The 14,968-nt window shown below is 46.3% G+C and overlaps 1 protein-coding gene and 1 pseudogene across 1 annotated transcript; both read left to right on the top strand.

Moving 5' to 3' along the window:
* Nucleotides 1–9,862: 9,862 nt before the first annotated feature.
* On the top strand, nucleotides 9,863–10,731 carry LOC147967460 (uncharacterized; annotated as a pseudogene).
* Nucleotides 10,732–13,337: 2,606 nt separating this feature from the next.
* LOC125555418 (fatty acid elongase 3-like) lies at nucleotides 13,338–14,541 on the top strand. The gene has a single exon (XM_048718384.2). The coding sequence runs from the start codon at nucleotides 13,424–13,426 to the stop codon at nucleotides 14,321–14,323; it is 900 nt and encodes a 299-aa protein (XP_048574341.1). The 5' UTR covers nucleotides 13,338–13,423; the 3' UTR covers nucleotides 14,324–14,541.
* The last annotated feature ends 427 nt before the right edge of the window (nucleotides 14,542–14,968 follow it).

Below are 14,968 nucleotides of genomic sequence, written 5' to 3'. Positions count from 1 at the left end.
CTGCTGCTGTAGTTTTTTCCGGCCTCCATGACTCCGCGTGCGACCTTCAGCGGGCGCTTCCCCTGGTATCGGAGGTCATCTCTCCGGGCTACTTCTTGCCTCCCTACGGCCTCCACTGACTCAACGCACGGCCGATGGCAAGGGCTTCCGTTGGCCTCCGAGGTTGTCGCCCTCCCCTGCACTGACCCTTTCTCCCGTCGCTTCCCCTCCGACCTCCACTTATTCTGAACGCAGCCGCCGGCGAGGGCTTCCGCTAGTCCCCAGTTCGTCATCCCCCTACACGACTCCGCACGCAGCCACCGGCGAGGGCTTCCACTGGTCCTCGAGTTCGTCATCCCCCTGTACTGACTCTTCCGCCGGCTGCATCTCGCGTCCCCTCCGGCCTGCACGACTCCACACACAGCCACCGGCGAGGGCTTCCGCTGGTCCCTGAGTTCGCCATCCCCCTGTACTGACTCTTCCGCCGGCTGCATCTCGCGTCCCCTCCGGCCAGCACGACTCTACACGCAGCCGCCAGCGAGCGATTGCTCTACTCCCCGAGGTTATCGGGCTAAGCGCCCTCGTCGTGCCCCCTTCATCCCGGCCAGCAAGCGCGCTCTGTTTCCGTTGGAATCCAGATTATGTAAATCGCGTTTGTGGAAAAACAAGTAACAGTCGTTTTTCCATATACCTGAAATCTGGGTTTTTGGAAAACTAAGTTTTCTGCATACGCGGTTTAGTTGGAGTTGCCAAACAGGATTTTAGTTTGTTACACCGTTTCCTTGGTTTGTGGAGATCCGGTTTTGTATATACTACCTATCCAAACAACGCATAAATGGTTGATCCTATACTAATCTAAGTGTGTTCAACTCAGCAAAAATATAGTATTTAAAGTCTTACAACCTGCCTATGTTATCTTTTTGTACTTGCTCTAACGGTGGTTGATGTGGCAACTAGCTGACACGATGCTCTTAAAAATACTAAAACTAGTAGCTACCAAATGAACAAGTAATACATCACCCACTACGTCGTCGGCGAACAAGAAACGGTTGGGTGATATAAAACTATAAAATCCAAATAACGGCCGCTGCCGTCGTCAGTTTGGCCGCTGAATTTTTTTATTACACCCAAACCAAATACTAACAAATAATTAATCAAGTCTAACAAACCATAGTTATGTGCATATAACAATGATGCCGCGGTCGGGTGTTTAATCTCATTTTAAGAGAAAAGGGGCCTGCCATCGATGAAAATCCCAAAAACTCTCAAGCACACGAAAGAGCGAAAACATTGACTTTCTTGGCAAGTATTTTTTTCTTTGGAGATGGCGTAATTCAGATTATTTTAGAGACAATGATCTGCGCCGCACCCGCAAAAAAAAAAAGATCTACACCCAGCTCCAAAGTAAGGCCATCCACATGGTCAACTCTCCTAGGATGACACTTGTTAATCGGGATGACGTTTGTGGCAATACATGCATGAACTCGATCCTGTGGCAATAAACAATGAATCGATGAGATGTCGTTGGAAGAAGGACGGCAACAGAGAAACAAATTTAGGATGGCGATAGTGTGAACGGATCCCTTCAAACAAACATGCAAATCTTGCTCATGGATGACCGTCCACAGAAACATATCCAAATGTTCTTTTCTTTCTTTATATTTTTTCCAAAGCATCAGTCGTATCATCTTGTCCGTGTTGTCCATGACACTCGTTGCCAGGTGAATTGGCCCACACGCATAGACACACAATCATCGATCAAGCACCTTGTGCAACACGACACGCACGGTTTGCCTATCTATCTACCAGTCTAATCAACTACTCCCTCCGTTCCGAATTACTTGTCTTGGATTTGTCTAGATACGGATGTATCTAAACTCATTTTAGTGCTAGATATCTTCGTATCTAGATAAATCTAAGACAAATAATTCGGAATGGAGGGAGTACGAGTAAAAAACAAACCAGTCCACAAAGCACACGGAGACACTGGTGCGGCTACGCGTTAACACACGGCTGTCCAGAGTTAACACCATGCAGCTCCGGGCAGTTGGACGTGTTCAGGTTTGACAACCCCATCGGTTGAGAGAAAAAATGATATCCCGTTGTTCGCAATATTCCTGAATTTATTTCAGGATTACCGCTGATGCGCTTGCAGTCAGAGGAGATGTTTCTGTCGACGACGAGGTGTAGATCATAAGATGATATGCCGACTCAGTCTTTTGAAGGTGCTCATAGAAGTAAGGTGCGCGTGTATACATTCATAAGGATGGATGTATGCGCGTATGTATGATGTGTTTGCGTCTATATTATGTTGAAAAAGGCACAGTGGCACCATATGTGCATGGCGATGCTGGCAGGATGGCATCCAATGTGGTCTCCTCGCACCGGACGCACATCACCTTATATGCTGCAGGCAGGCAGCAATGGCCATCTTCCTCCCTCGGCTTTGTCTGCGCATCCGTCGTCTTCCTCCCTCGATCACTTCTCTTCACGTAAGTGACTGTCTTTGGTCACTTCAATTTCAGCTTAACCTGAAAACCAAAGGTGGCGCAAACACACGTGATTCTCTCTCTGGTGTCTGGTCATTCCCTCGTGTTCCTTTTTATAGCTAGCATTTCCCTTTGTCTTTTGTAGCAAGAGGAGCATGGCACTGCCCAACAGAGCCGCCCCTTGTTGGTTTTTTGGCACTGTTTCTGTCTTGTTTTGTGTAAAACAAGGCAGCATGGCACCACTCGAGACTTCTTCAGGCTCGGGCGGATCCAAAGGATGAATGCATCCATGCCACTCTCAAAGTAGTTCCTGGCTAATTCTGCCATCTTTTTTTTCTTCTGGAAAAGTCTGCTAAGTAATTCGGTTCCCTGGCTAGAGCATCATCTTTCCATTCCGGCCCTCTGGTCGTTCCATTCTGACAACGACGACGACTCCAAAGGTGAATTGGATTAGGACGGAACGGAACGGATGGTGCATGCAGATTCCACCAAAACGAAGAAAGTGAATGGCGTGAGAGCTCAAGTTCATCTGTCAAGCTCACCTCTCGGTTGTACTACGTAGACTTTAGCCTGGCGTATGTGGCATCCGATCGTCATCGCCCACGTTCGTCTCCTTCTTCCGTGTACTATGTATGCGTCGTCGACCTGCCAATCAACTTTTGTTCTCCCCTCCTCTTCTGCTGGTGCTATTTATTTCGCCGTGCCGTGCTTAATGTAATTTCTCCGTCGCCTTGGACGGCGATCGGTATCCATCGGCATCGGTCGGCCTCGTACAAGATGATTTGAAGGATCCCAACCTTGCACTGCAAGTCTCAATCATCAATCCGGGGTACGGTTCATATACGACCCTACGATCCTCATACGATTGTATGACACGACGATCTTACAAACTGAGTATGTACTTAATTTCTAGAATTTTATAATTTGAATACTCCTTCCATTTTTATATACAAGGCCACTATGGAATATACGTTTTGCATCTACATAAGGCCACCAACAATAATCGAGGCAAAATTAATGACATTTTCTCGTACTAGCAACCTGTTTAATAGTTGCATGCATGCATGCAGTCATAATAACAGTCAGCTATTTCCCCCACTCAGTTTCTTGCATGCATGTGGGGTATTAATTATCTCAGTTAACGAAAAAAAAGCTGAATTTCAAAGCAGACATTAAATTTTACATTGATACCTGTAATTTGAGTTTATGACCTTGTATATAAAAATGTACGGAGTACTATTTTGATGAAAACCTTGGTTCTGGCTTCGTGCACGAAAAATATATATGTTTGTATCCGACAAGGCTGCCATAATATTCTAATTAAGACGAACTAATCTAGGGCATCCCAGCTACAACCTAAATAACACTAAAAATATGCTTTATTAGATTCTTTCTGTGCGTCCCGTCATATTTCTTTTTCAGGGGCATCTAGCTAGTTCAGTTTCCAGAAGATAACTTGACAATAAAGTTACATATTTATTAAAGTAGTATATGTTGGTAGAGCAGCTAGCACATAATTCATCTTCCTTCATGTACCAACCAGAAGCTCCTTTTTATTATCATTCCTTAATTTTGGCACTTGTTCTTCATACTTTAGGTGGTAAGGAGTACTGAAAAAGGGCGGAACGTTGAGGAGGGGAACGTTTGGTTCCTGGATACATATGTACCCTATATGAAAAAATAAATTAGTAATTCAATAGTTTCTTAACTATTTTAACTTTTTGTTTAATCATTAAAAAAATTCCCCATATAGGGTACATATGTACCCAGGAACCATTGGGTATTTCCCGGAACGTTGATGTATTTAGCCGCAAACTGTAGTAGCACTCTAGATAAGAGCAGCAGAGACCTTTCTTTCAGGCCCGGACGCAAGGAAAGCAACTTCACTATGAGTCTCTGCTCGCCAGCACACAGGGACCTGAATGAACAGTAAGTTCAAAAAAAAAACTTTTGAAAAATCTGAACTTTTTTCCTTTTTGGCAAACTTCGTTGAATGTTTGAGGGCTCACAAAGTTTCATGTTGAAATGAAATTCATGACAAATAAATAAATCAAAATCGATGCTAGGAAAAACAAGCGGCAGAGTAGTGGTGCGTGCTCCATGCTGTGCAGGCAGATTAATGATCTATTTTACCTAGAGTGACTCAATCGATCAGTGGGAAGTTGGCACACGGCTTTTGTGTGTTGTTGGTCATTCAATGCGTGATTCCAGAAGAAGAGAAAATAAAGTACGTAGTACCTACAATATAGCTCAGTGTTGTCATGTGACTCGGACCAACTTCAATGCACGACCCTATTCTATCCGGCCGCATCCGTTTACATTAAAACAGATAGATGACACGGCCCAACGCACGGCCGCATCTGTAAATTTTATCAGTTTCGCGTCCAATCTGTCTAATTTCTGGTGCTAACATGCGCTCCGTTTGCAGCCACACAACCGTCGAATGGAAGGGCACACGCTTGCTCGTCGTCTGCCTCGGGGACACGTGGCGGCCGTCCACCTACCTCCACCGCCTAAATTCAATGCCCACGAGCGGAGGGGTCCTCGTCCTTCTTAATGTGGAAGTCGTGGACCGGTCAGTCCATAGCTTCCACTTCCTGGCCGGCCTGCCTCCTCGAGCCCCAACACGACCGAGCAAACCCTAGCCAGCGTCGCCGCACCCCCACTCGCCCACCTCCCCACTGTCGCCATGGGAAGGCATTGGATTAGCAAGGGGAAGCATGACCACGACGTCCACTACTAGGAAAAACCCTAGTAGTAGCGCTTGTTTTCTAGTTAGCAGTAGTGCTTGTACATGCGCTACCACTAAGGCGCTACAGCTAACTGTTAGCAGTAGCGCGGGAAAGCGAGCGCTACTGTTGTACCTAGGTAGCAGTAGCACTTTTCTTGAAAAGCGCTAGTGATAATAGTAAGTACCAGTAGCGTTTCTTTCAAAAAGGCGCTGCTGCTAACTTTTTCTGTATTTTTGAAAATACAACTTATTTTCGTTGTGGTTTTATATACAGTACTTTCATCATATGATTTTATGACCATGATTAGTTCTTTCGACATGCATCACATGTTGCCTCCACTTGAATCTACTCCACGTTCATTTCACCCACTGTTATATATAATAACTCATCATGCTCATATAACAACTTAGCATCATGCATCATCAATCATAATAATAAATAACTCATCATTGGTATCATAATAACAAGTCCTACTCATCATCCTTGATCATACAATTTCTACTTGTTATCATAATAACAAGTCATACTCATCATCATCATAGTCATCTAACCAATCTTACTTAATTGTTCTTAGCACATGATCATAAGTATTAGCTAGGACCTAAATACCCTCTCTAAGGTAAAATAGCATAAAACAAGATAGGCTCTGACTCTCCATTATGGAGAATGAAGATTATCATGTCTCCAATTATTGCGCTTCGCACAATGTTTCTTCCAAGTAGCTCCCTACGATTGATCATACATTTTTTCCAATCTTTGATTGTCATGTCTCCATCGGTTTTAGAAATCCGGTATGAACAGGAGTGATTCATAGGATGACCTGGCCGTAAGTTCAAAACATCAAGGCGACCTTTCGGAAACATCATATGAGGCACACAATCCTTCGGGATTTTCTGTTGAAAAACATAGTAATAACTTCGTAGTTAGCAATGTAGTTGAGTTTTAGAAGAATTTATGCAAAGGATGCACGGATGTCGTAATAGTAAAGAATCTTACCATGGCATCCCCATGGATGTTACCGTAGTTCAACATGTGCACTAGTGGTACGTATTGACCATAATGTGGAGGAGTTTGATAATAGATATTGTAATTCTCAAGATCAGTAATAAATGAGATCAGATGATTTTTCTCCTGATGAGTTAATTCTGAGCCATCAGTGTAGTAGGTTCTGTCTATCATCTTCCGCACATTCTTTGAAAAATGAAAATAAGCTGTCAACTGTTTTGAAATAAACAATATAAATTACTTAATAACTATGTTTGAGAAACTCACATAGCGGTAGAATTGGAAGCGTATCAACAAGGACCCAAATGTCCATATTGTCTTGGGTGATGTCAGGATCACCAAGATCCATGGTGACAAGCATACCCTCATGAAAATCATACATCTTGCAAAGTGCTTCCCAATTCGGGCAACCAAAATGGGATACGCTTTCAGAATTGTATAGATTTACATAAAAATCCATACCATGATGGGTCCTTAGATGAATTTTCTTTGTTTCCGTACTTTCATGATCTTCAAAATCCATCCTTTTCAAGACATAGCGTCTTGCATGGCACAGAATAAGCTAGTCGAATTGTAAAAAACGAAAATTACACGTTGAAGTAGTAGAAGTAGTGCTTAATTACGAAAAAAGCACTGGTCATCATTGCATACCGTTTCAACATCGAAGATCTCCTGGAGTTTAATGCTGAAGCGCCGACCTTCGTCCAAGTGAGACCTATCGCACAGACTCCGGTCGTCGTTGCACCAGTCGCACTCCCCCGGAAGACTTTCGTCGTCAGATGACGACACTTCCTAGGTTCATAATTCAAATATTAAACTTGTACAATTAAATATATGTACTACAAGAACTAAATTAGATCATTATTATTCAGCACGGTTTAACTATCGGTCTGCTGAGTCTTTTCTTGTAAACTCTCAGCTCATGTGATGTATATATTCGACCAGCGGTGATGGCCGCTCCTCCATTCGGCCCCGAGTGTATTACACCAAAATGTCTAGCACACGGGAACGAAGGAGAAGCAACCCCCACGACAACAGTCGAGATTCTTCGTCCTCTCATATATGGTGGAGACTCTCCCTAACTGATTCATCTCTGATATTTGCGACAGTCGGTGATGGTCGTTACTCCTCCTTCCCCTAGTGCATAACTAAGGTCTAGCACAAGGAGAAGAAGGAGAAACGACCCCCACAACAACAGTCGGGATTCTTCGTCCTCTCTCATATATGGTGGATACACTCCCTCACTGATTTTTCGACCGTCGGTGATGGTCGTTATTCCTCCTTCCCCTAGTGCATAACAAAGGTCTAGCACAAGGAGAAGAAGGAAAAATGACCCCCATGACAATAGTCGGGATTCTTCTTCTCTCATATATGATGCAGACTTTCTCTCACTCATTTGTTGACTGTCATCTATGGAGCCTCGACAGACTTAAAGTCAACCTGGAATGTCGTTTAATTATCTTTATAGAAAATCTAGGCCACTCGATATTTCCTACATATTCTAGCACAAGTCATGCCAAAATTCACTGAAAAATCCGGCATGACCTTTGCTAAAAAAGGACATACCGAGCGCCGGAAATTTGCCGAAATGTCAATTAATCAACACTCAAGCAAAACATAGGCCACTAACATGGCCGGCCACTTGGGCAAGCACATATCCTATTTGAGCAACACAATATATACATGTTTAGATCTACATCATATGAGCATTCAAACTTGATGGTAATTGCATTTCAATGGTTGAAAATATGAACAAAAACATTTCAAAATATCTTATAGGACTCATATTGACATGGAGATTTGGCTGGTCTCACCTCGAGGTCGGAGGGGGTCGGTGACGGGGACGACGGCGGGGATGATGGAGGGGCTCCTTGATTTTTGCAAAAACAAAAACCCTATAAGCTATCAACTAATCAAATGCATACGCCTTGCATAGTGCTCTCTAATTTGAGCATTCAAAATAGGAGTAGTTCTCCAATTTGAGCATTCAATAAGAAAAACCAAATCATAAAATAAATTAGTATTCAAATTAGCATGCATTCAATTAAAAAAACTAAATCATCTCTTGCGTCCCTACATCGTCGAATATTATCACTAATACATCTCGAATAGTATCATACATATAACATCACTAATACAGCTAAAACCCTAGTGAACGACGGGTATCGGCGCAGCCGGTGGACACTCAAAGAGAAGGAACCATCAAAGGATCATAGCTCCAGTGAGACCCCTGAAGAACCTGCCAGGTATTGGAGAACCTGCCCTCCAACGCAACCATGTAGCGACAGACGTGCTCGTCCTCCTCGCTGACACGGTGACGTACCACCTCCGCGGGGTCCTCAAGCCTCCGCACTGTTACTGGCCTACGCGATCGCCACCAATGAAGGTTCGGGTCAAAGACGGGCTGGCTCCTCACCAATCTGCGTCCCCCGGAAGGTAGCACCTCAAAATACCAGCCCGGCGAAGCCCAGTCCCACACATGGCCCCTCTGATCAAGCAGGCCTCCTTCGCCGAGTCGACGACGAGGATGCGGGGTAGGCATCGTCAATGTCGATGCGGAAATAATTGCTTTAACTAAAAAATAAACTAGTTCTATTAATTTTCTTACTAAAAATAAACTAGTTCTATAGTAAAATTTTAATTAGATCATCAAATCTCATATACTTAAATTTTCTTACTAAAAATAAACTAGTTCTATTAATTCATCTAGTTCAACTAAGCACTTAATATAAATAAAAATAAATTAGTACTTTCTAAAAATAAACTAGTTCAACTAGTTCTATTAATTTTCTTACTAATTCTATTAAACACTTACTAAAAAACAGTAAAAAACTGTATTGAATTTTTTCTTTGAACTAAACACTACTGCCCTAAATTAACATCTACTTAGTTACCTAACCTAATTAAGATCTACTTAGTTACCTAACCTACTTCCCTAACTAAAAAACATCTAATTAACAGTACCACCATTGCCCTAACCTAATTAACATCTACTTAGTTACCTAACCTAGTTAGTTAACCAAACATCTAAAAACGTCTAATTAACCTAATTAGTAAACCAAATTGACCTAGCTAGTTCACTTAGTTACCTAACCTAGTTAGTTTACCTAAATTAAACTAGCTAGTTCACTTAGTTAACCTAATGAACTAAATTCACCTAAGTTAATTAACCTAGAGGGGGGAGGGGGAGGAGAGAGGAGGAGTACCTCTCGATGGAGGACGGCCGACGGGGGGGGGGGGGGGGGGGGGAGGAGGCCGGCGCAGGGGAGGGAGGCCGGCGCGGGCGAGGGCGGCCGGCGGGAGAAGACCGACGGGGGGATGGCGGCGCGCAGGGGAGGGCGGCAGCGACGGTGCGCGAGTGAGAGAGTGTGAGGGGAAGAGTGAGGTCGAGCCCGGGCCGGAGCATAGATAAGGAGCCCGTAGTAGTAGCGCTTGTATGTAGGAAGCGCTACTGCTACTTTCAATAGCAGTACCGCTTCCTACATACAAGCACTACTACTATGCCTGGCCTGCCGGCAACGGTCTGGCAGTTGTAGTAGTATCGTGTTTTATGAATACAACACTACTGGTAAGTGCATAATAGCAGCACATCCGTGTGCAAGCGCTATTGATAAGTACTAGCAGCGGTTTCTTATAAAAAGCGCTACTACTAAGCTCATGTGTATAGGCATTTTTCTAGTAGTGGTCAGCTCCTCCTCTGGCCGCCGCCGCTCCAGCAGATCCGCACCACCCGCACAACCATCTCCGCCATCTCCACCCGCACCACCGCCCTTTCTGCTCGCGCTGCCGGTGGCCGGCCAACGCAACAGGATGTACGTCCACGCCGACGTCTGCCGCCGGTACTGGGAGACGTCCATGCCGCTCCCGTGGGGAGATGTCCATTTCTCAAACAACTGGCATCTCTCCGTGGACCGCGTGCCAATCCCGGCGTTGCCGGTAAGCGGTCGCGCCTGCCGCAAAGAGATCAACCGTTGCCGCCAACACCTGCCACCGAATCTCCTACAGGACTCCAGGTACGCCATTGACTCGCCGCTATGGGACACGTGTTTCCGCGGCGAGCATGACCTGCGATGGCGGTCGAACTTTGCTGGTTGTCCTCCGAGCCAGCGCGCACCGCATTCGGCTCGTGCAGACAACACGCCCCAAGCACGCGGATGTAGGCATGTGCGCGACATCTCATCGACGTTGTCGCCATTTCTGTCCCCTCCACCACCTCCACCCATGACCGAGGAGGAGGAGACACGGCTCATGAGGCGTGTCATGGAGGATTCCATGAACACGCAGGACGAGCGGCAATGGGAGGACCTGGAAACCGCGTTGGCCCTCTCTGCGGTCGACGACGTGGCCATCCCGGAGCTGGACATTGCTGTCAAGGAGGAGGTGCACGAGGAGCAGCCCCTCGCCCCGTGGGGCCCTTGTCTGGTGGGCCAGTGGTGGAGCTGGTCCTGCACAGTGCCGGAAATGGCCGACTCGGTGGGAGTCGCCCATGGTCAGCCACGCCACCGTGGACGTCGGAGCAGGAGTAGGTAGTGTAGCCGCCACCGGCGCCTTCGGTCTGGCAGGGGCTGCCAACCCACCTTTGGCAGCCACCTCCCTACGTCGACCTCACCAATGACGACGACGCGTAGAAGGGCGGCTCCTCGAGACGACGATGGCCTCACCGGCGACGGCGGCGGCCATTTTTATCTAGTTTTTAAAGTCTTTTCTTAAGTTTTAGTTTAATTATGAACTATGGTGAACTTGGGTACTGCGGTCGGGTGGCCTTTTAATGTTTATATTTATATCTTCTTATTATTTGCAAGTCTATTTTAGTTTTTTTAGCACAAATGCAAGCCCAAAACACACGGACGTTTTGGGGTGAGCCGTGCCGGTTGGGTGCACCGATGGGTGCACGACCGTAAACGGACGACCGTGTCCGTTTTCCTATCCCAAACAGACGAAAAAGCGGACCAAACAGAGTCTGTTTGGGGTTGCGCGTTGGAGTTGGCCTCATGTCTTTTTCTCTTGGCACCATAGGCACATACTTTCCCTTGAAATATAATGCACGCTTGTCTTTGATGCACGACTTTGACCATTGATATGTATCAATAAAGTTAGATTATAGATATTTGAATAGTCATCATATTTATCATGCGAAATAGTTTTATGTGATAGGTCTTTATACTATTTTATACGTGTATTATAAGCAAAATTTAGTTAAAGTTGTACGCCAAAGACCAAAAAAAGTCAAGCGTGTCTTACATTTTCGGAAGGAGGCAAGTTATGTAGTCTGCTAAAGTCATTTCATCCCTAGTCCAACAAACGGCCTCGACTGTTTAATCTAGAAGCATTCGTAGGTCAAGATCAAGTATACAATGATAACGTAAACAAACTATAAGAGTTTATTTTCTAAAGTTGAAGGAGAGAGAAGAGAAGCACGTTACAAATTAAGAGTCGGTGGCAACAAATGCTCAAAGAAATTTTGTGAGGGAGGAGGTGGACCAGATATTAATACAGTAATTTATATGCCTATAACTACTACTCCCTCCATTCACTACTATTAGATGTTTTGAATATTTCCATATAAACTGCATACAAACTAAAATGAGTTAAGAAACACACTAAAATGCGCCTATATGTATCCCATAAAAAAAACATCTTATAATAGTGAATGGAGGAAATACACTATACATATTGGAGATAGATGACATGCATTAAGATATATTCCCTCTGTACTCAGCTAGCAGTTGGCCCTACTATTAAAATTGCTTTCACAACATTGATGCACTTATGCAATGCTCTTAATGAAATAACTCTAAGCTGTAGTTAGTTTTGCCAATAAAATATGGTCGGATGAAATTATGAAATCCAGATAATGGCCGGTGCTGTCAGTTTGGTTCTGAGATCTTTTTAAATATAGATAGGTTGCATCCTATATTTATATCTATACGTCAAATCAAGCAAAACAATTAATCAAGTCTAAATAACCGTGTACAGATAAACGGTTAGTTAGACTTGATTAATAGCAAGTGAGCAAGAACGGGTCGTATGTCGTTGATTTTTCATTAGTGGTTCTTTTTTTTCTTCCTCTGGAGGCGACACTAGAAGCTTGAAAGTAAGGTCGTCAACATATATAATGTTCTACTTTTCGAAACTTTTCGGTGGACACTTGCGATATTGCGGCGATACCTGCATGAACTTGATCATATGACAACAACCAATTAATATAGGCTGGTGGTGGTGTGGATGAATCCCTCCGAACAACCATGCATGCAAACCGTGCTTCATGCATACCAGTCACTCCTGAAACAATGGGCCAATGGCCAGCCCTAACTTCAGACAGGCACATTCCAAAACCCTTTTCCCACTTTTTTATGTGCTGATGGTTCTCGTGTGTATCCTTTTTTCTAGACCACAAAAAAAGATATTTCTTCTGGTAGTTTTTCATGATCCAAGAGAAAGATATAACAATAAAACCTAAGCTTATAAATTAAGACCATGTCGGGCTTAGAGGTCCAGGCCCGCTAAAATCGAATATACTTCAAGTTGTTTCCAATGCAAAATATTACATGAAACAATTTGCAGCACCATTTCATAATTTCAACAATGCAGTTTGAATTTTCGGTAATAGAAGGAAACACGGCACTAAATATTATATATCCACACTCAGAACCATAACAGTTGATACACTAACTGCCCAACACACCCTCAAAAAAAAAACTGCCCAACACCAAATTACTTGGCGCTATTTACTTCCTGTCTAATTAAAATGTCATTTAACACGTTTTTTTATTGATAGCAATACGACTGTGATGGCTCCATCGACCCCGAAACACCTCGGCTCCGATATTCAACACACGTCGCGTGGGTGTGTTCGCACATGATGTACATGATATTCCTTAGTGCCATATCATGAGATTTTGTTTTTGTACCAACGAGTGACATATATCTTTTTGTTTTCTTTTGAGCATGAGTGACATATATCATAGTTCGAAAATATTGTAGGGCCTTCATGGGCCCTGGCCCTAACCCAGGGGATGGGCCTGGGCCTGGGCCAGGGGGAGCTGCCTGCCCTTGATTGACCTGGTCGACGGAACTGTGACCGACAAACGAGAGGAGGCCCAGGCGAGTATATATATCCGGCCCCCATTCCCCAAATCCCTTTCCATCCTCCGCACCGTACGACCGCAACAACCTCCCCTTTTTCCGCCGGCGAGCGACCGATCCGGCGGACGGACCATGGCCGCGCTCGTCGGCGACGTCGCCTACTGGCTGGCGGAGCACCCGGACATCGTCGGCTTCCGCTGGAGCCCCTCGGGCCTCTGGTTCTCCACCTGGGCCTTCCTCCTCGGCTTCCTCGCCACCTACGTGTCCCTCTGCCTCGCCGCCGACGCGCTCCTCCGCCGCCGGAAGCCGCTCCCTCTCGGGCCCCTCCCCCCCGCGCACGCGCTCCTCATGGCCGCCGTCTCCGCCACCATCTTCGCCGGCACGCTGCTGTCGGCGGTGGCGGAGATTCGGGACACGCGCTGGTCGTGGCGGGGCCGGAGCCGGACGACCCCCTTTCGGTGGCTCCTCTGCTTCCCACCGGGGACCCGCTCGTCGGGCCGCGTCTTCTTCTGGTCCTACGCCTACTACCTCTCCCGGTACCTCCACGCGGCGCGGGGCGTGTTCGCGGTGCTCAGGCGCCGGCGCGGGGCGGCCGCCCGGGTGTTCGCGCACGCCGCGTCCGTGGCCATGGCCTTCCTCTGGCTCGAGTTCTCGCAGTCGTTCCAGGTGCTGGCCATCCTCGCCTCCACGCTCGCCCACGCCGTCGCCTTCGGGTTCCGCTTCTGGGTCGACAGCGCGGGGCTCCCGGCGGCGCGCGCCGCCCGGAGCGGGTCGGCGCCCGTGGCGCTGGGGTGCCAGCTCGGCCTGCTGGGGTGCAACCTGGTGTGCCACGCGGGGGTGGTGTGGATGCACTTCGGGGGCGCGATGGCCGGCGGGTGCAGCGGCATCGGGGCCTGGGTGGTCAACACGCTGCTCAACGCGGCGCTGCTCTGGGTGTTCCTCCACTGCTACGGCACCCGCGGCGTCTGCGACGACGACGGGGGCGCCGCCGCCGGCACGGCGAAGAAGAAGAAGAAGAAGAGGGAGATGTGAGAGCGGCGTGAGGTGATCCCCAACCAACCATTGTAATATACAGTACTGCTGTAGTACAACCCATTGATGTACATATAGGTAGGCCGGCATTGGCATTCGGCATCCGGCATCTGGCATCTGGCATCCCAAATGAGATGAGATGAGATGATGAGGAGGTGGCTGCTGCTGCTATAAACCAAAGCAAAAAACAAAAAACAAAAACAAAAATTCAATTCTAATTTATAGAGATCCGCATATACATACATGCATACATATATTTGCGCGCGGGGGTCGACGATTGGATCGAACCCCTGCTGCTGATTAACTTGCTATACTCTGCTCTTGTGTTCATTGCGGACAAGGGGAATTTTTTCCTCTTGTTGCACATCTCCTAGGTTGATTCAGTTGAGTGGGTGACACACTGACATTTGAGCTGAAAACATCGCAGGCTGTTTGTTGGCCTGAACAAGCCGATTTCAGTGTGGCATCTTGTTACATACAGACCATAGTAGCTAGTGTGCGATCCCTGTCAGTCAGTAAAGGGGCGCTGTTGACATGCCACCAAACAGTGATGAACAGACAGACGCGTATGTTGGTCAGAATTGGCATGCATTCTTCCATCCTTTTGGATGCGCCATGTGTGTCTCTGTGTGTGATCCCCTGCCA

The sequence above is a fragment of the Triticum urartu genome, chromosome 5A (assembly GCF_056163025.1).
Source record: "Triticum urartu cultivar PI428250 chromosome 5A, HENAU_Tu73, whole genome shotgun sequence".
NCBI lineage: Eukaryota > Viridiplantae > Streptophyta > Magnoliopsida > Poales > Poaceae > Triticum > Triticum urartu.
This window is presented reverse-complemented; position numbering and strand designations above follow the sequence as displayed.